The 21,878-nt window shown below is 50.3% G+C and overlaps 1 protein-coding gene across 2 annotated transcripts in view; it reads right to left on the reverse strand.

Moving 5' to 3' along the window:
* Nucleotides 1-16: 16 nt before the first annotated feature.
* Nucleotides 17-21,878, reverse strand: part of Wnt5b (Wnt family member 5B) — a 107,551-nt gene continuing 85,689 nt past the window's right edge. For both annotated transcript variants that reach the window (XM_050148598.1, XM_050148599.1), the window contains 4 exons: nt 14,403-14,539; nt 12,459-12,706; nt 6,831-7,123; nt 17-1,331 (listed from right to left, as the gene is read on the reverse strand). In XM_050148598.1, coding sequence (XP_050004555.1) covers nt 873-1,331; nt 6,831-7,123; nt 12,459-12,706; nt 14,403-14,521 — 1,119 coding nt within the window. In that variant the 5' untranslated portion in view covers nt 14,522-14,539 and the 3' untranslated portion in view covers nt 17-872. The remainder of the gene's footprint in view (nt 1,332-6,830; nt 7,124-12,458; nt 12,707-14,402; nt 14,540-21,878) is intronic.

The following is a 21,878-nucleotide window of genomic DNA, read 5'->3' on the forward strand; positions in this document are numbered from 1 at the left end:
GGAGAAAAACCTCGGTAAAAGATATTTAATGCCAGAGGGACACTGTACATCTGGGCAGAGATGACTGAAGACACAAGGCAGTAGATGTGACCTGTCAGCATTCGTGAGGCCTCCCGACAGGGGAAGCAATGGCAACAGCGGGTTTCCCGCTCTGTGCAAGAAGCATTTCATCCCCAGTCAGAGCCCAGGCTGGCTCATGTCTTCCTTGGTGGAGCAGGTTAAGTGACCATCCTTCTCTTGGATAAGGAGCTTTCAGCAGGAGCTGGTGACATTCACATCAGAACACAGATCCAGAGTCCAGGAAGGCACAGGTCCCTTACAGGTCACCAGTCAGAGGGACTTGAGACCTCTCCCCAGTACTGAGGAAGGAGCCTCCCTTTCCTGCAATTATGTACTCAAATGAGCAAAGAAGCAAGTGCTGGGACCCTTACTAAAGCTATCTCCATTCTGGGGAAGACCTGGGCCACCACTGGGGTTGTCAGGTCTCCACCTCCCACAGGGCCTCCAGGTCTCCTGGCCAGGGTCATAGATCCTCATCTTCCCCAAAGGACTGCAGACCTGAAGCCAGCCCATCTCCTTCTTCTAATTCTTTCCTGGAGGCCATGGCGCAGAGACACTCTCAAGCCCATGTCCTGAGAGTCCTGGCCAGGAAGCAGGGAAAAGCCCATTTCTCTCCCACCGGCTACAGAATACCAGCAAAGCCCAGTCCTCACAGAGGGCCAGCATTTCTTAAGTTCTTCCTCTCCCTTTTCTTCTCTTGCTTATTTATCAACCATCCAGTCATTTGTACAAATATAAAATATATTTAGATAGATTTATATAATATAGACTTTTGGGAGGCAGAGAGGAGTGGGCTGGAGGCATGGGTGCCATCATTTACAGACATACTGGTCCACGATCTCAGTGCATTTTTTGCACCTGACAAAGCAACACCAGTGGAACCTGCAGTGGCAACGCTCCACCTGGACGCTCTTGAAGCGGTCATAGCCGCGGCCACAGCACATGAGCTCACAGCCATCCATGCCCTCTGAGGTCTTGTTGCAGAGGCGGCCCTGGGTGCCCAGTGAGCCTGTGGTCTCATTGCGCAGGCAGTAGTCAGGGCTGGGGTCCACGTAGACCAGGTCCTCCGGGGTGGGCTGGTTGAAGCGGCTGTTAGCCAGCTCCAGCTTGCCCTGGCGGGTGACACGCATGGCCGCGGCACTGTCGTACTTCTCCTTCAACCGGTCCCCCACCTTGCGGAACTCGGCCAGCTGGAGCCAGCAGGTCTTGAGGCTGCAGGACCCTGAGACGCCGTGGCATTTGCAGGCGACGTCAGCCATCTTATACACAGCCTGGGGGAGGAGAAAGACGAGTCAGAGGGAGAATCCTTCACGGAGTGGGTTAAGTAGGTAGGGAGGAGAGGTGGGCCAGTGAACCCCGCAGCAAAAAAGGCCTCGCTGCTAAGCCTGACAACCTGGGGTTGATCCTTGGAGCTTACAAGAAAGAAGGAGCAAACCAAATCCTACAGTACTTCCAAATACCCATCTTCAAAACACTCTTTTTAAAATGTGGGGGGGGGGAGGGAGAGAGAGAGAGAAAGAGAGAGAGAGAGAGAACACACGTCCCTCAGCCTCAGAGGACTTTTGGGTAGTAGTTCTTGACGTTTACCTTGTTTTGAGGCAGGATCTCTCTTGTCTCGTTCTCTCATAAGATTATTCTGTGCATGCGGAGGTCAGAGGGCATCTCTCAAGACTTAGCTCCCTCCTTCTACCTTTACGTGGACACTCAGATGCCTTTACCTACTTGAGCGCCTTGCTGGCCCCTCTCACTTCTGCAGCTCCCCCACATACTCCAGGCTAGCTCACCCACACACTGCCGGGAGAGTGCAGGGGTTACAGGTGTGCATTCCTGCATGGAGCTTTTACAGGGGTTCTGGAGACCCTAATGGGTTTATTAGACTTGGGTAGCAATTGCTTCCACCCCCTGAACCATCAGTCCACCGACTGAGCTACTTCCCGCCCACCTCCCACCCCACCCTTCATTTTCTTTAAGTGGAATCTTGTTCTGTTGTGCAGGCTGTTCCAAAACTTTGAGGCTCGAGTGATCTTGCCAGTCTCCCGAGCAGCTGGAACTACAGATGTGAGCCATTGCTCCTGGCTCAAACTTTCTATGTTGATCCAATTTTCAAATACATACAACCCAACAAAATATGTCTAGCCTTTGCACAATATGGAGCACAAGTCAGAAAAGAAAGGATTCAGTTGTGTTCTATGCTGTCCTGGCCTGGTTCAGCCCAAAGTCCTCCCAGATCCTACTAAATTCCTCTCAAACGGAATGACTCCTCTTCTAGGGCTGGCATTAGGTTAGCATGCACTTCCTGGGATCTGCAGACAGGTCCCCTACCCATCCTTCACTCTCGGCTGGGAGCAACTGGGAATATGGGGTAAGGTTAAACCTAGACATGGGAGCAGGGTGGTGAGCCTACCAGTAAGAGCATTTGTTCCAGAACAAATCGACTTCGGAAGTCACTGAACCTTGACTCTGTGGAGTGGGCTTAAGTTTGAGCTACTTCAAACTCAAGATTATAAAGCAGAGTCGAGCAGAGAGCTGGGCACTAAGAACTTTTCAGCAGAGACCACTGATGCAGCAGCCGTGGCAGTCGGCCCACGGCACAGAAAGCAGGGTAAGAATGCTTCTCTGCCTCAGGACATTTTCCTGGCCACAGAATCAGGGCTCATTTCTCCAGGGTTTCCCTTAGATTTCTTTTCAAGAGTTCCCGGACTGTGTCTTTATTCAGTGCCGAGCAGAGACCACCACAGGGGCCAGAAGCAGTAGCCATTAGCAGCAGCTCTTGGAGTAGTTAGGAGGTTGTTTTCCTAATAGGGAATTACTCCCACGACTTTTCAGCGGAGAAACTGAATCTCTCCAGAGAGACTTGGGAACCTATCAGGCCCATGCAGAGGGGAGCTAGCATAATCACTTCTGGTAGCCTAGGTTGGCTTAGCACAGAAGAGGAGGGAGGCCTTCCCCCAGGTGAAAGGCAGGAGCACTTGGCCTGACAGCTACCAAGGACACCTCCCACCCCCTACTCCCATCAGGAATTTCACAGACTCTGCAGTTACTTTCTGGCCCAAATCACACTCCTGAGTCCTAGCCTGCCTCTCTCTAGAAATGGTCCTTTGCTTATGGAGGGAGCAGCATTTGATGACGTGTAAAAGGAAGCATTAAGAGTCTGCAACTGTGTACACAGTAGCTGCTGAGCCACCAGGGAGCAGGATAAATATCTCTCTAAAGGGAATAAATCCCGGGGGAGGGGCAGAGGAGGGAGGAAACAGCTCACAGATACAGATAGGACCCCCACCTCCACCCCGCCCCGTACAAGCCTGAGAAAGAATGCTGTCTCCCTTCACTAGGTAGAAATCCGGCCAATCCTTGCTCTAGAGGAAGACACGGCAGACATTGTAACAGCTGCTCTTTTGTGAAGAAAGAGAAGAGAGTGTTAGCTTGGGGCCCTTCCTGCTCACTAAAAAACTAACACAATGCGGGGCTGGGGATGGAGTTCAGGGTAGAATGCTTGCCTAGCTTGTGTAACACCCTCAGTTTGATCCCCAGAGTCACAGAAGGTGACAGAATGCTTTAAAAATGTTTTGGTCCCAGTTAGTAGTGTGTTAGTCACACCTATAATCCCAGCACTCTGTGGGGGGGGGGGGGAAGGAGGAGGACTGCCATGAGTTTGTGGCTAGCCTGGGCTACACAGAGAGCCCCTGTGTCATTCTTAACACTACCTCCCCATTTTTTATTTTTAAGATTTGGGCTTGCTGACTAGTGCCTGCAATCCTAGCACCCCAAAGGCAGAGGCAGGATGACTGCTGTGGGTTCGAGGCCAGCCTGGGCTACAGAGCTAGTTCCAGGCTTGCTAGGGCTGCACACAGTGAGACCCTGTTGCAAGTAGGTGTTGCTTTTGTTTTCATATTTTGCTGTTGTTTATTTTTTGTGCCCCTCCAAATATCAAGGTCCCAGGCCACGCCCATCTCATAGTACCGTACTTGGTACATGATAGGTATGTCACCAGTGAGACACAGGCAAATAATAAGGTCCCAGGCCACACCCATCTCATAGTACCGTACTTGGTACATGATAGGTACGTCACCAGCGAGACACAGGCTTCCACCCTCCCTCCCTGAAGTCCTTTTTCTTTTTTTAAGGTAGGGTTTCACTATGTAGCCCCGGTTGTCCTAGAACTTGCTCTGTATACCACATTGGCCTTGAACTCACAGAGATCCACCTCTCTCTGCCATCTGAGTGCTGGGATTAAAGGCATCTGCCACTGTTGCCCAGCAGGCCTTTTTATCTGCAAAGACCTCCTTGTGTGCTTGAGCAGTACCAGCTCGCTGGGCTTGCCCCTGTATCCACAGGAAGCTGCCAGGGTTGCTTATGGGCCCAGAGAGGATTCTGCCACAGCACATGGGGCTTCTGCTGTTGGACAAGATGGCAGACAGCAGGCAATCTGTTGCTGCTCTCGCTTACTCTGGTCTTAAAGTACTAGTCTGGGCTCTTTTCAACCCTGCCACTGCACAATGCTCCATGGAGAAGTCTTTGTGCAGATGAGGAGGTGAGAGCCAGACCTAATACCGTCGTCCCAGGTGCTGATTGATGGTTGGCGCTCCGTGGACAGGGATTAGAGAAAACAGAAGGACAAGCATTCCCACCCTGGAGCAGCCTGTGGCAGAGAGACAAAGGGCTGAGGAAGAGGTGTGCATGCGGTCTGGGGGAAGGAGCTAAAGTCTGGGAGCCAGACAGAGGAAGGCAGCAGAGAAGGGGCCAGGACAAACAAATGATTAAGGGCAATAAAACAAGGAGACAGCAAGAGTAGGGTCAAGCTGTGAAGGGAAGGGAGGCGATGTTTCCCCTCTAGCTTCAGTACAGATCAGAATGCCGCCTAGTTCCTGGCACTCCGACAGTGCTGGGTATGAGCTCAGAGCAGGACTGACACAGAGCCCCCTCCCTTCTTCTTAACCATTAGGAGGCTACACAGAAACTGCTCTTGTATCGTGTGCTGGACCATGCGAAGCCCAGTGAAGGGTGTAAAGGACCACAGCCAGCAAAGCTGACCCTCACCAGGGAGAAGCAGGGTGAGAAATACCCTGAGAAAGCGAGAAAAGCTTCACTCGGGCTCCCGTGCAGAAGCCTCTAGGGAGCGGGAAAGATCTTAAGACTTGGGTGGCCATTGAGTTCAGGCCTATTTTGTTTTGTTTTTGAGGTCTCACCCAGCTTGGCTGAACTAGGCTCAAGCGATCATCCTGCCTCAGCCTCCTTTGTACCTGGGATTATAGATGTCTGATCTTGAAAGAGGCCATTCAAGAGCTAAAGAGACAGGCGATGGGCCACCATGGGGCAGCTGTTCTCAGACGTGCCATTTGAGGAATCTGCAAGGAGTAAGGCAGCAGAGCTGCCATGGTGCTGCCCCCAGAGGTTGTAGGGGCAACAGGGGAGGATGGGGGACAACGGGCAACAACCAGGTATGCATTGCTGTGGCGAGTTACCCATGTTTTATCTCCTACTAAACCTGAAGCTTTGAAGACAGTTGTTTCCTCATCCTCACTTCAGCCTAAAACCTCCCAGTCCAGAGTGCATCCACCATTCATTACCCCTGAATGTGTTTGGGCTGTGGCTCTGTATCTGCTCATAGCAACTCCTCAGAGTCAGCCCCAGGCTCATCTGATGCTGTAACAACAACAAATCCAAGGCTAGGTTTAATGACTGAAACATCTAATCATAATGAGGAGGGTTGGCCAAGACAAAACACTGCTGTGGGATAATGCTCTGTACACTGTAAAGATTTGTGATTCATATTGGTTTAATAAAACACTGATTGGCCAGTAGCCAGGCAGGAAGTATAGAAGGGACAATCAGACTAGAAGGATTCTGGGAGGAGGAAAGGCAGAGAGTCAGTCACCAGTCAGATGCAAAGTTAACAAGATGAGAATGCCTTCCTGAGAAAAGGTATCAAGCCTCGTGGCTAAACATAGACAAGAATTATGGGTGAATTTAAGTCATAAGAACTAGTTAGTAATAAGCCTGAGCAATAGGACAAGCAATTTAATATAAGCCTCTGTGTGTTTATTTGGGACTGGATGGCTGCGAGACTGGGCAGGACAGAAACTTCTGTCTATAAAACACTGCACCTCAGTCTTGAAGGAATTGAAGTCCCTCTGAAGAGATAAAGTTAGAAAAATGACAGTCAGGAGCCAGGTGCTATAATAGGCACCTGTAGGTAGTCCCAGCTCCTGAGAAACTGAGGCAGAAGGATGTCTTGAGCTCAGGAGTTTGAGATCAGCCTGGGCAACTAGACCTTGTTTTAAAAAACAAATACAAGCCAACCAGTGGTGGCCTATATCTTTATCCCAGCACTCAGGAGGTAGAGGCAGGCAGATCTCCGAGTCTGAGACCAGCCTGACCTACAGAGCAAGTTCCAAGACAGCCACAGCTATATACAGAGAAACCCTGTCATGAAAACCCATCCAACCAACCAACCAACCAACCAACCAAACAAACAAACAAACAAACAAAAACAAAACAAAACCCAGCACTCAGGAGGCAGAGGCAGGTGGATCTCTTGAGTTTGAGGCCAGCCTGGTCTACACTGTGCATTCCAGGCCAGCCAGAACTTAAAATGAGATCCTATCCCAAAACAAACCACCCCCAACCAAGAAACAAAGCTACTCCTCCACACTCCTAGGAAGAAAGACAATCCCAGAAGTGGTGCACAAGGAAAGGGAGCAGCTCAGTGACAAGGGTACACATCCACACCCTTAGCTCCTTGGCAGTGGTCAGGAGGACAGATGGCTTACCCGGCGTCCGGCCTCGTTGTTCTGCAGGTTCATGAGGGCTCGGCCCTGCTCCTCTGATCCCTTGGCAAAGTTCTTCTCACGCTCTCGGGCGTCTACAAACTCTTTGGCAAAGCGGTAGCCGTACTCCACATTGTCCCCACAGCCACCCCACAGCCAGTCTCGTGGCAGGTCCTTGGGCCTCGCCGTCCGGCTGCAGCCACAGGTGGACAGCTCACCCTCTCGGCAAGCGCGGCTGATGGCATTCACCACCCCGGCAGCACTCACTGCATAGGTGAAGGCAGTCTCCCGGCTACCTGCAGCAGGGGATAACAGACGGTAAGCAGGTCACTGTCCTCCGCTGATGGCCTCTCCCTCCCTCTGCTTGCTTGTGGCTTACCGTGTGGGAAGCAGTGTCCCAGGAGACGCCTGCCCTCTCCATAGCACTGATGGCTAGATACTCCTTGCCACGGGCTGACCTTGGCCCATTCTGACTTCTGCCTCTTGGCCCCAGCTCTACTCTATGAAACCCTCCAGGCCTGGTCAACACTCAATCACTGTGCTTCACAGGACCCTAACAGTCACTCCTGGGAGGAGCTGTAAGCAGAGGGGGAATGGGCTTCCTGCAACTTAGGGACCATTCCAGAGTAACAGAATAAGACCGAAGAGGAAATTAAGAGATTAATAGAGCAAGTCCGCACCCAAACAAGAATGGCTTCTCCTTCAGATACCATTTCTCTCCCATCCATAAGCTACACATCTGTGTGTCTGTCCTCTTCGTGGCTGCTGCTGTCTAGTGAGACCCTGGCAGAGGCCAGGAATAGAAGGTGACAGACAACAGTCCTACATTTCCAGCTCTCTTCCTTGGCCTCACGATGTCCATCAACTCAAGAGCACCGGGGAGCCACACCTGAAGTCTCAGCCCCCAGAAATCTCCTATGATAGAGCCCCAACTATGTTCCTCTTTATGGCTGCAGCAATCCACTTTAAAACTTCCACAGTGCAGGTAGTGGCCCACACCTTTAATCCCAGCACTTAGGAAGCAGAGGCAGGTGGATCTCTGTGATTTTGAGGTCTAGACAGTGAGTTCCAGGACACCCAGAGCTACACAGTGAGACCCTATCTGGGGAAAAAAAACCAGACAAAACAAAACAAAACAAAACAAAACCTAGCCTCCCATGGTATATGCTCTGTTGCACTGGGGATGGGAATGTTAACAGCCTCCCACAGTGCACTGCATGCTCTGTTGCATGGTGCATGGGAATGTTAACAGCCTCCCAAGGTACATGCTGTTGCACTGGGGATGGGAATGTTAACAGCCTCCCACAGTGCATGATGTTGCATGGTAATTGGGAATGTTAACAACCTCCCACAGTGCATGCTCTGTTGCATGGTGGATGGGAATGTCAACAACCTCCCACGTTGCATGCTGTTGCACTGGGGATGGCAATGTTATTGGGTGCAGATGCTTTGGAAACAAGCCTGGCAGCAACTGAAAATGTCAGCAGAGTTCCCAGATGACCCAGCAATTCCATTCCTAAAAATAAGCCCAATGGAAACAGAGATATGTGTCCAAATGTTTCTCTGTGGATGCTCATTGCAGCATGATTCATAATGACCACAAGAAAAGAAAGAGAAAGAATGAAAGAACCCAATTATCTATCAATGGATGGATAAAAACAATGTGCCATTGGCCATACAGTGAAATAGTAACAGGAATGAAGTACCAACATATGTCACAACATGGATAAAACTTTAAATAATTGCATCAAGGGAAGAGGCCATTTATTGTTTGATCCTATTTATAGGGATGTTCAGAATGGGAAAAATCCACAGAGATTAGCTGTAGCCCAGGGCCGGGAATGGGGGTTAGACAGTGACAGTTAAGGGATGGTACAAATGCTGGACTTAGTGGCTACATACTCTGAAGACCACCAAATGTACACCTTTAAATGGTGCATTGTATGGGACAGGAATGATATCCCCATACATCTGCTTTAACAAAAAGCAGAGGACACTGGTGTGGGACACCGAGAGAAGCAGCTCTTGGCAGGCCACCGATTCCTCCTGGCCTTGATACTGTACCAGGCAGAATGATCCGCTCTCCTTTGTGACTCCCAAGTCTCCACACTGGGAGGGTGAAGAGGCAGAAGCCTGTAGTCAATTAACAGGTATGAAGGCTGCGGAGAGGGCTCCACAGTTAAGAATATTTGCTGCTCTTGCAGAAGGCTGGAGTTTGGTTCCCAGCACCCAGGTCAGGAGGCTCCAATGCCCTCCTCTGGCTTCTGCATGCACACACATAGGCGCACATCCGTGCATACAAATGACACAATGAATCTGAGAGGGAAGTCTGGAGTGATCCCTACTTCTTGATTACCTTGGCGCCACACAGCGGTGTCAGAAATCAGAACCACACTAGTGAATCAGTTTTCCACAGTTAATGATCAGCTTTGGTCATTTTGTGAACAGGAACACCTCCTGGAGCCTCCACCTCTTTGACTGATGCCTGCCCCAGTGCTGACTGTAGCAGTGAATGCTGGGATAGTAAGATAGTCCAAGAAACTCTCTGAATTTTAAATTGTGCATATCTTCATAGGGAAATGTGCATTGCATGTAGTACCTGTGGAGGCCAGAAGAGGGTGCTGGATCTCCTGGAACTAGAGTCAAAGGCAGTTATGAGCAGTCTGATAATGTAGGTGCTGGGAGCTGAACTCGGGTCCTCTGGAAGAGTATTATGTGCTCTTAACGAAGCAGGCTGGGCCCTGTTCTGAGTGAGTCATGCCTGAGAAGTCTTCCAGAAATGCTCCCAAGCCCTGACACACCCTGGGGCAGGACAGAGCCTCCTCAGCCCAGGGTCCCTTTCCCGTCTCCACAAGCATTATCTCCCGGTATTCCTCAGAAAAATAGCTGACCTTCCAAAGCAGCTTATTCATCTTTTTTTTTCTTTCTCTTTATAAACGATTCTATCACTAGAAAGTTCCTTCTCATATGAAACCAAAATACGCCTCCTTGTAATGTCTGCCTGCTGGAACGGCACTTCCTAATCCTCTATCCATTTGACAGCTCTCCAGTGTTTGAAAACAAGAAACATGCCTTTTATGTGTTCCTTTCCCAAGCTACATATGTCTGGTTTCTTTTACCCTCATTTGGCAAATATGCTTCTCAGAGTCCAACCGGCCCTCCCCAAACCATGCATCCATCTCTGAATGTAATACACCGAGCTGACTTCTGGTTATGGCATCTGAAAGTGTCCTCCAGCACACTGGACTCATTCTGCCTCTGATGTAAGGGTGTGGCCAGACTCTGAGAGTATGCAGTGTTAACTGAATGGGGCAGCACCTGGGGCTTGGGTAAGAGAGTATTGCATAGAAATCTCTTGCGAGAAAAAAACGCCTCACTACTAACAGGTTAGATAAGCAGTGTGTGCATGAGTATTGCTGGGGGAAGGGTGTGCAATCTAGACGTGAAACAGTCACAGACTAAAGTAAAGCCAAACCATCCCAATGATACAGGGCCAGCATGCCACGGCCACAGGGTGACTGGAGAGATGTCACATCTCTCCCACTCCAGGGAAACTCAACAGGTCAGCCCTTAGGCTCCCTCAGCTGTCCCACTGCTCCCGCGGAGGCTTTGGAAGCCAGGCTGCTCTTCTGAGCCGCTCTGCTGCCCTCTGGCGATGACTTTTGCTGCAGCATCAAGAAGAGGGGAGTCTAGTGATAACCTCCGTGGATCCTAGAAGGAGCTACCCTGGCACAGGAGGAAGGACGGCTGCTTGCTCAGGTCGGGAGAGCCTTCAGGGAGGTTACGAAAAGGAGTGGGAGAGCTGGGGTGTGGTGGCACATGCCTTTAAATCCCAGCATTAGGGAGGCCGAGGTGGGCTGATCTCCATGAGTTCAAGCCCAGCCTGGTCTACATAGAGTTCTAGGACAACCAGGGCTACGTAGAGAGACCCTATCTCAAACAAACAACAGCAATGAAAAAAGAAAGCAAACAAACAAGAGTGGGGAAGATCAGACAGACCAAAGCCCTCCTGCTGGTAACTGAAACCGATCAAGCGAGATGTACCTCCTCTGTGAGGTCTGCCCTGAGCCAGTCACCCTACGATGCAATCAGACTCACATTCCTCATACCCCACCCCGTTTGAACACACGGGTGAGTGTGATGTGTGCAGGTAGACGTGCATTCCCATCAGGCCCCAGTCTACAGCTCGTATTCCCCGGACAATAAAATGGTGTTAGTCTTGTCTCAGAACAACCCAGAGCAGCTCACCACCACACTCCCTCACAACCGTGTTCCTCAGGAGCCGGCCACCTTGTTTTTGGAGACAAGATCTTTCACTGGGGCCTGATGCTCACAGGTCTGGCTAGGCTGGCTGCCAGCAAGTCCTAGGAATCTGCCTGTCTCTGCCTCTTTAACAATGGGGTTACCAGCATGTGTCATGGCACTCATCTTTCTATGGGGGTGCTGCAGATTGAATTTGGGTTCTCATGCCTTTTATGCGGGTGCTGGAGATCAAATTAGGTTCTCGTGTTTGCAAGACAAAGACGCCACTCCCCACCCGCACTGGTGTCATGGTCCCACCCAAAACTGCTTAGGCAGGATAGGTACTGTGCCAAGGAGTGCCCAGAATTAGTAAGTAAACCCCACCAAAAGCCGTGTCAGCTTTCTGGGAAAACTGCCCCTCGGGCCATCGCGGACACAGGCACATTCCTACAGCCAGAGCTGATCCCAAAGGCAAAGGCAGAGGTCAAAGGAAACTTTCACTTTTCAATTTAAGGCTGGGGCAGATGTTTGGATTAGTGTGTGGGGGGGGGGGTTCGTTCTAATAGAATACTTTAAAATCTCTACCCACCCCCAAACATCCTGCTGGAACCAACCCTGCTTTGGGGAAGTCCCAGCACCAGCTAACTCCAGAATGCTGTAGTGAGAGGGAGCTGTCCAGGGAGAAGGCAGAGACAAGGCTACCAACACCTTCCTTTTATGGTCCTGGAGATAAGACCCAGCAGAATAGGGCCTGGTTTCTCAATTTCTTGCCAGGGAGGGGAGGATTGCATTTCAAAGGGACCTAAGACAATTAGACGCAAATCACACCTCCTTTTGGGCAATAGGACAGTGGAGCTCTCACCAGCTGGGGGACAGGGGAGGGGGAAACGGATCCTGAGCAGTGGTCCTCTCATCTTCCTCTCCCACACTTTCACATGGAATGACAGCTATTACCAACCTGGCACCAAGTTTTCACCTTCTGCTCAAGGGCTCAAGGGGAAGAAGTGAAAATCTTAGATGTCAAACATGCAGTTTGGGATTCTTTTTCCTCCCCTCTGTAAAGACTTCTAAAAAGGCCCTTCCAGCACTGAGAGACAAAGGCAGCCATGGCAGGCAGGCCTCTAATCCACACCCTCCTTACTCAGACTTCCGCCTGTCTGTTCCCTCCCAGAGTGAGTCAGACAGCCCCGGGGTGAGTCTGACCTAGAGGAACGCAGCTACTGCTGTGACTTGTGGGGCTCCCTCTTCCTCCTAACACGTTCCCAAGCCCAACAGGATGCGCGAGGCTTCCATTCATGCTACCAATGGACCAGTCACCGGGGAGGAGACATGCCCCCGGGTGTGAAGACAAGGATCCTGTGACCAAGCCAAGCTCAAGTGGCCTCTTACCTATCTGCATGACTCTGCCAAAGACAGACGTGTTGTCCACGGTGCTGCAGTTCCACCGCCTCTGCCGGAACTGGTGCTGGCACTCCCTGATGCCCGTCTTGGCTCCCTCCCCGATGTAGGACATGTGCTCCTGATACAGCTGACACAGCTTTCTCTGGCCTGGGGAAAGCCCGGGAAGCTGGCTGCACACGGGCTGAGCACCAATGATGAACATCTCAGGTCTCTGCACCGGGTTCAGAGCTAGCGACCTACAAGCAACGCAGAAAGGGGGAAGGCCCGCGGTGAATGTGCCAGCTGCAGCTCTACGCATTCACGAAATCCCTCTCCACCAAGTCTCCAGCATAAGAAGGGAACTTGAAGACAGAATGCATGCCTTCAAAGAACTTGGAGGGAAACTGAGGCACAAGCCCAAATGCTATGTGAGATACCATATGCCTCAGACAGTTGGAGATGGTAGCGTGTGGCTGTGCACCCCTTTAATCCCAGCCAAGCGAGAGGCAGATGAAGGTGGATCTCTGTGAGTTTGAGGCCAACCTGATCTGCACGGTACGGTGACTTCCATCCAGGACAGTCACAGCTATATAGCAAGACCCTGAATCAAAAAGACAAACAAAAAACAAAACAAAAAAACAAAAACCAACACAAGACAAACAAACCAAAACACAACAAAAATTTGAACTGTCTTAAAGGACGAGGGCAGACAAAACAGGCTGAGCAGGGCAGCCATTCTCTGGGGGTTGAGAACAGAAAAAGTGAGCTGTTGGTAGAGAGCACAGACCTCATTGGAGGAGGAAGAATATGAGCTTAGCCAAGTGCAGGGTGCATGACGGAAGGTCACCGATTCCCCTAATCAAATCTGCTCATGCCTTTAAGACAGAACACCCCACATGTGACTATGTACCCCAACCATTCTCTTCTCCCACCTCTCGGCAGCCCAGACCTCTGCTCATCGGCTTGGGGGCTGATTCGTCATCTGGCACATATCACAGATGAAGAGCTGAGTTAGATGAAGGACTTACAGACTTGCCAGCTGAATAAAAGCCCGAGTTGGGCACAGACCGTGCCATTTCCATGTCTACCTGGCAAGCACGGTGGTCTTAAAAACACAAAAGAGCCTACTTGGTTCTTTCTACAAGGCTCTCTTCCAACCTTCAAACTGATCTAGTAGGAATTTTACTGCATCTACTTTTACTAGCAAAAAAAAAAAAAAAAAAAAAAACCCAAACAAACAAAAAACAAAAACACAGAGAGCCACAACACCACACCTATAATACACATACTTGTACACACACACAAATATTTACAGCCTTTTTTGTGATGGGGGGGGTCTCACTGTGTTCTACAGGATGAATTATTTGGGCTCAAGTGGTCTGTCTGACTCAGCCTTAATAATGCAGGGGGGGGGTCTTGGAGAGAGATAGATGGCACAGAGGTTCAGACCACTGCTCTTTCAGAGGACTGGGGTTCAATTCCCAGCACCCACATGGCTGCTGACAACTGTCTGCAACTCCAGTTCCAGGGGATATAACACCCATGGCAAAAACACCAATGAAAAAAATTTAAATAATGTGTGTGTGTGTTTCTAAGAATGGATTTAAGAGTCTCATTTATGCTATCGATATTTTTTGTTGGCTAAATAACAATAAAAGCTATTTGTTACAATTCACAGGCTGGGGGGGGCACCTTCAGGAAGGGTTTTAGACAAGATCTAAGTGGGAGGGGAAATCACATGACCAAAGCCTACATTCTTCTCTTGATGCCCTCAGCTCTGGGAGCTTGAGGGAGAAAATGAGCTCTCCCAGCCTACCTGGGATGACAGAGGCCCTGGTATTCCTCAGATAAAGGTGTGATCACTCCCGTGGGGCTCTGCTTATGAAGGGTAATCTTGGTTACCCCAGCAGCCTCAAGGTCGGCACAGGCTAGCCCCTCAGTTCTCGCACTCACCACCAGGAGCTGGCATCAGTCAGGAGTTGGGCCCAGCTGGAGAGCAGAGCTGCTATGAACAGCAACATCAGGCTGGGCATGGTCAACCTCAGCCCATCCCAGTGCCCTGGGACCAACATCTTCCGAAGCGGAGCTCCCTGGAGAGAGAGAAGCAGAGGAGAGTCAGCATGCAAATGCCACAGACCTGGGGAGCCCGGGAGAGAGGAGGACGATCCAGCAGAAATGTTCAGAGCTGTGGGAGGGATCCGAAGGCAAATTCTGCCCCTCTTCCCCTCCCCGTGAGAAATTCAGCCCTTCCTTTCCAGCCTCCTCTTACTGGGAAGCTAGCTGCTCACCACAGAGCCTTGGAGTCCCTTACTCAGGACCCCCTTCTGAAGGGAGCAAGCTGTGAAGCCAGAAAAGCTAACGAAAACTGCCCATTTCAAGAAGAGTGTGCCTGGTGCAGCAAGTAAGAAGCACACCTGCCCTTCTAGGGCCCAGGACAAGAGCACAGAGACAAAGGGTACTTAAAAAAAAGAAAACAACAACAAAAAACAACAAAAACAAAAACCACCCACTCCAGTTCAGAGATTTAATTCTCTATCAGACTCTTCTTTGTGGGGGTTAAGGGTTAAACACCTGCAGAATTGGATGTGACGACACCCCAATAGGCTGTCCTCTCGTTTCTCCCTGCTCTTAAGTCTTCTGAACGCGAATACTTGTTTACCCTTCAGGAGTAATGCAGAGAGAAAGAACATGAAGGCCGCGCAGGAGCCTCCCAGGAGCAGGTTTTGGGGACCCGTCTCCTCCCCCAACACTTTGGCCTTTGAAGGGCCACACGGAATGTAATTCCAGCAGCATTTGAACAGCACCGGCTCTGGGTCACTTCTCCCAAACCTTCCGGGAGGTCCTGCCCCCTCCCTTGCTGCAATGATGTTGCCACCTTTGCCTTGGCTGAGACACACCTGGCACATTTGGAAAATACAGCTTTGGCATCCTAGAGCAATCAATCGATCAAACGCCCACCTACAGCTAGGCTCTTCTCATTTCCAGTACACACACACACGCACACGCATGCATGCATGCATGCACACACGCAGGCACAGCACACGCTCCAGACAGTCCCAGGCTAGCTCACCAGGCTGATGCTGAGTTTCTGGGTCTCTAGACTCTCCGGGAGGGGGCGGCAGATGCTTTTTAGACCTTCGGTATAGGAAATGTTTGACCTCGGACCACTAAGAGCGGAAGATGGCCCGAGCAGGATTCGGAGTCGGGAAGCGCCTGTTCCCCACCCCTTTTGGTTTTCCTGCAGGAGGTCTCAGCTGGGGCCGGGCACCAACAGGCAGGTGTGTGGGGCCCGCAAGGGGCAGATCAAAGAGAGATTTGCTCCTCAGCTTTTGTCATGTAGAATCAGCTCGGAAATGATCCGGCCTTTAGCGGGGCCGCTAACAACTCCAACTTTCCTAACCGACTACACCGCCTCCTCTCGGGGATGTCCCTCCTCCTCCTAGACCCCCCATAAATCCTCCTCCACCTCAAGATAGGAGGTCTGTGAAGGTAGAATTTAGAGATGGGGCAGAGATAAGGCTGGCTCCAGAAGCTAATGGCTTTATGGAGGGGGAGGGTACAGGCCTGGGATAGAAACACACAAGGGAACAACTTCAAAGGGCCCCCTTGTCCAAACATCCCCAGCTTCTCCTCCCAGTCCTTGGGGACCATTCAGCCTTCTCTGGCTGCCCTGGCCAAACCACCACAGACTGGAAACCTCCCTACTCCCCACAGCACCCCGCCCCGTAGGTCTTTACACAGGTTTCTCCCAATGGATGGTACCAACGTCCGCCAGCCTCCTCTCCCCAGGTTTCCCACCTCACACCCCCTAACAGGTTCCTAGGAAATCTTTTTTGAGGTCCTATGTCTAACCAAAGTCAACCTGGGAGTCTGGAACAGCATCACTTCAGAGACAGACAGTGCCTGCTAAAACCACTGAGTTTGACTGCCCAGGTCAGATGCCCAAGGGCAGTCTCGGGCCAGATTCATAGGGGTTGCAAATTCCACACCTTTGCAAATTCCCCTCAGAAACAAGCGGAAAATGCAATGACCCCCCAGCAGCTCTCACCACCCTGCATACCACCAAGTTCACATGAAATTCTAAAAATGACCCCAAACCCAACCAACCGGTCAAAGAAAAAAAGCCTCCTGTATGTGTGTTGCTCCCGCTGCCTATCAGATGTGTGGAACATGAAACAAGGCACACACAGTGTCCTTAGCAGCTCTGTCCTGGCCAGCGGGGGTTCAAGAACTGGTGCTGGGCAGCCATCTGCACTCTGATGCCTTCACATGTGGGGATTGACAGTGTGGAGCTAACCGAGATGTTTTGGTCCCACTGGGTATAAATACCCAAATCCAGACAGGACACATGTAGCCAGAGCCCAAGGAACAGCTGCTGCAGACTGTGGGACCTGAGCAGGGTCTTGAAGTCTGTGACCACTTGTTCTGGTCAAAGGGGAAGGACTTTAGAAGGCTAAATGAGTCACTATGGTGAGAGAAGGCTTCAGCCAAGTCTGGACTTCTCGGGGTACTCTTGCTTATGAACTTCGGGGAGCACTTCCAAGGCCTGGTATCTAATCACCATGGATCAATCAAAAACAATCACCCGGGAAAGTGCCCATTTCTCTGGTTACCGAGTGCCACCCTTTGGACCATGAAGCCATGGGCAAGCTGAGTGAAGTGTAAAACAGCCGGGTTTCCTGCCGCCTGCCGGTTCTCTCTTCCTGGATTTACACCTTAAACCTTGCTGTCTTTCCAGCTCCTCCCCGTCCCGTGCATCAAAACCACTGCCATTGATCGTGTCTTCAGAGTGCATTTAAAGCTTGCTCCCCACTCTCCACCCCTACCGCCATACCCTCAGAGGCCAAAGAGCTGGCTAAGTGACCCCTAGTCTCCAAATTGTTTCACGGCTTCTGTATTAAATTCTCTACTGCTCAGCTTTCTAATTTTGTAAACTCTCAAAGTGTGGCTGGCATCGATTAGTATCAGTATCGCTTGAAAATCCATCAGAAACACAAAACCTCAAATTGCCAAGTTCTATCCAGACACAGTTCTGTGTCTAGCAATCTGCTATTGTTGTTTTTAATGCAATTCTTTTTTTAAAAGAATTTTATTACATTTATTTATTTGTGTGAGGAGTCAGCGGTGGGCACATGTGCTGGGAACCAAAGGACAGCTCCGTGGAGTCAACTGATGCCCATGAGAATCTGAGGGCCACTTTCCTGCAGCCATCCTCGCTGACAGGTACTGAATCGATGTACCACCTTCTCATAATAACATGTTGTATTTTAATAATACATGTCTACTTGTTGATACCTTAAACCAATCACTCTAGGGTGTTAAAGACCCCTCAGGGCCATGGAACTTTCAGCACAAGCAAATCAAGCCACAGCTCTAGCATGACAATGTCCTCTAGTTTTTACTGTTGGTCATGTATGTGGAATGTGGGAAGGATCACGCCAACAACTCACATGACTGATGACAGTGGCTGCACAAGTCTGGGATTACACCAAGTGCCACTCGGTGCACACCTAAAGAGTACTGGACTGTTCACTTTAGATGACATGGGTTGTATCTAAACAAAGCAGTGACCATTTAAAAATGTGTTCACAGTGATGCTGGCCCCTCCCCTGTAGATATTTATGCACCAGGAAGTACGTCAAGAGCAGTCCTATGGCAGTGCCTGCACCAAGCCTGAGTCTGAGCTCCAAGACTTAGCATGCGCCAGTCCATGCGTTCTAATCTCAGCCAAATCAAAATAAACAAAGAAGTAACAAGATAGCAGCTTCAAGCTGGCCTCATGCTGTCAGCAGCGTCCTCAACAGTGAGGTGCACGGGCCAGCTATGATCTCTGGTTGCAATGAAATATTGTGCAGGAATAAAAATGAACAAGCTATAGCCGCATGCAACCACATACTCAAATCTTAACAACGTAACGCAGAAAAGCAAGTCACAGAGACTGTAGGTGTAAGCCATACAGAAGAGCAAGCTGATTATCATCAGCACCACGTGGAGGTTCCCTCCAGGATGGGCCAGGGAAGGGACCACGATGAAGAAGAAGCCTGGGGTGTCTAAGCGCCCCTGGGTAATGGACAATGCCGGTTCACCGCTGCCACTCATTTGGCTGTGCATATACTATGAGCACATCGTGGCTCTCCGCCGTTTCCTGAGTTCCTGTATTGGACATCGTAGGACAGAAATGTTCAAAACTAGCATGGACGGAGGAGCTCTGTGCATTCCCAGTCTCACCGGGCACAGTAAGATCCTTCCCTGCCCCCTTCTCTCCTTACAGAAAGAATATTCAAGCTCAAAAGGAAACATTAAACAAATGCTTACTAATTTAGAGACAGCCCTGTGACATACGATTGGAGGACGGGGGTAACTATGGAGAACATCAGCGCGCAGCCCCCAGCATCCTGTCTGTGAGCCAGCAGTTTCTGTGGCAGGAATCAACGCAGCATGGTTTCCCTTCACCGTGAGGAACCCAGGCTTTGGCCAAGCTACTTTCTATATCATGTCTGTCTGTCTGTCTGTCATCTACCTACCTACCTACCTATCTATCTCTTTAATTTTGCTAGTGGTCACCATTTAGTTCACCAGCCAGCTCTCTCTCCAGCGTTTTCATAGATACCTTTCTTCTTTAACAGACATTTTGTTCTTACAGTGACCAAAGATTAATGCGATCATGCGGGGAAGACTTTATCAGAAAATCCCAGTCTCTTGAAGGGATCCCCAGATGCTCATCTGCTCAGCTCAACTATCACAGCCTTTCCCTGCCAGCCTTAATTATTTCTCCCAGGGGTCTCTGCCTCTACCCTGCCCCCCATTCTTCCTTGCTCAGCGAATCCTCTTAGCCCTAAGGCACAGGCACGGCATTCCTTTGTGTGATCTACTTCCCCCACAGCTGGTGGAGATGAAAATTAAAACATCTATGGTGGGAAGGGAGGGAGGGAGGGTTACCAGTCCTACCACCTTTTGTGGCAACCCCTGGGGATCTCATGTGTCGCGAGGTGTGCCTTAGGGAGAGAGAGGGTGGGCAGAAGAGAGGAGGCTTAAATTCTGGCTCTCGGGAGGGAAGTTAAACTAGGAATGCACGTGGCATTCCCTGTGAGGAGGTGGTGTGCGTGTACGTGTGTGCATATATGTGTGTGTGTGCGTGCGTGTATGTGTGCGTGTGCGTGTGTGTGTGTGTGTGTGTGTGTGTGTGTGTGGTAAAGAAGAAGAGCTGGAGATGGACCCAGAGGTCAGATCTCCATGTTTCCAGGAATAGAAAATCCCAGACCGTCAGTCAGCTTCCCGAGCCCTGGAAAAATATGTGACCTACTCTCAATTGCGCGGACACTATGAAAATAAATGTCAAAAGCCAGCGGAGTCCCTAGTTTCCAGGTTGTCCCCCTTCCCGACCCTGCGGGCACGGTTCCCGGAAGTGGCGGGTCCCAGTTGAGTCCTTTTACTTGGCAAAGCACCATTTTCTCCCGAACTGCCAGACAAAAGTCCGTGCAAGTTTCAGTCTGTGCAGAAGGAGGAATTTTCGTCCACTTGCATCTCGATGTATTACAATCGTCTCAAACTACGCCTCTTCCGAGGAAGGCAGGAATGGGCAGCCCCTAAGTCATCACGGCTTAGGAAACTATTCCCAGAGCCAAAGCTTTAGGAATTGGAGGGCTGTGGAAAAGGTTTAGATGATCTCATCTTGCAAAGTAACCGATTTTGGTCTGCTGTGGAGTTCTGAGGTATGAGGGGTTTCCATATTCTGAGAATTCCGGAGTTCGCAGGGAGGGAAGGGGTACGGGGGCGTGGGTTGGGGAACTGACAGCCTGTCTATGCCGGCTCCCTGGAACAAGTGCGTCTTGTGCTAGCAACTCAATGCCTTTGTGAACTGGAGCATCGTTTAAAAGGAGCTGGAGAAGGACCGTGATGTGGCTCAGCCAAAAAGGTGTCTGGTGTGCGGCCTGGTGACCTGATGCTCAGAACCCACACGGTGGCGGGCACTGAGGTCTCATATGCTCAAGCCACGCCCAGTGTGGGACACAGTCTCCTTCTGCTGCCTGTGGATCAAGATGGAGAACTCTCAGGTCCTTCTCCCACACCATGTCTGTCTGTGCACTGCCCTGTTCTACCCTGATGATACCGGACTAAACCTCTGAAACTGTAAGTCAGCCCCAACTGAATGTTTCTCTTCATAAGTGTGGTCGTGGTCATGGTGTCTCTTCACAGCAATAGGAATGAAGACAAAAGGACACAAAGAACAAAAAGAAAAGCTGGGATTGGGTGGAATGGACCCTCTGATGGAGATGCCTCGTTCCCTCAGAGGCTCTGTGTGTTATTACATACAGTTAAACAGGGAGACCGTGTTTACGGTACGCAGTGAACAGTTTGTCAGGGAGCAGCCTTCAGTAAATATCTGGGGGAGAAATCTACAGTGGACATTTTCTGCACACAATCAACATTCGCACTTGAACCAGAGGAAGTCCTTGCCATCCCTCCCATCTTCACCCATGGGAGACTTTGCCGCAACTCACATGGGCCTGAAGCATTGGTCCTTGACGTAGCCGTGTCCATGACAACAGCCCACACTTACTCAGGACTTCATTCTCTAAAGCCTTTCTTCACTTCCCACACACAAATGATTATATAATTTTTAAAAATTAAAAAAGAAAATAAATTACAGTTAATCTAAGAAAGGGCAACTTCTGCATCCTAGACTTGTACATATGTGTCCAAGAAGTCACTTCGTTCTCTTATGATGTCTCTCCTGCTCGGTTGTTCTGGAGAGCTCGACAGTTATCCAACTTGCACACAGCGTGACCGTATATCCTGGCTTTTATTGCTAAGATGTCCCTGTATTACTGAGAGCCAGTGAGCTGATAGAAGAAATGATTCTGTAGCTTCCAGGAAGGCGAGCAGAGTGGCTGCTCTATTAGAACACGGTCCCTGTGTGAAAGCCTTCGTCTCTAGCCTGTGACACTACTGAGAGGGGACGCAACCTTTCCAAGGTGAAATCTCGTAGAAGGAAATTGGGTCACTGTGTTGGATGCCTGAAGGGAACATGGAGACCTAGGGCCTCCCTGCCTGTCTCCTTAACATCTTAGCCATGGAGTGAACAGTCCTCCACCACAGGCTCCCTTCATGATGCTCCGTCTCACCACAGGCCCCAAAGCAACACAGCCAACAACGATCTGAAACGGCGAGCTTCCTCTTTATAAGCTGTTTCTCTAACTGAGTAAAACAACAGCCTTCGAAGCCAGGGCCAAAGATAGAGTTCCAAGACAGAAAGCTGCCCGGATCCCAGTGGATCCCAGTGGATCAACAATGGAACATTCACTTGGGGTTTTTGTTGTTGTTGTTTTATCAAAACAGCGTTTCTCTGTGTAGCCCTGGCTGTCCTGGAACTCAATATGTAGACCAGGCTGGCCTCGAACTCAGAGACCCACCTGCCTCTGCCTCCCA

The sequence above is a fragment of the Alexandromys fortis genome, unplaced genomic scaffold, assembly GCF_014885135.2.
Source record: "Alexandromys fortis isolate MF-2015 unplaced genomic scaffold, M_Fortis_MF-2015_v1.1 scaffold_59, whole genome shotgun sequence".
NCBI classification, from domain to species: domain Eukaryota; kingdom Metazoa; phylum Chordata; class Mammalia; order Rodentia; family Cricetidae; genus Alexandromys; species Alexandromys fortis.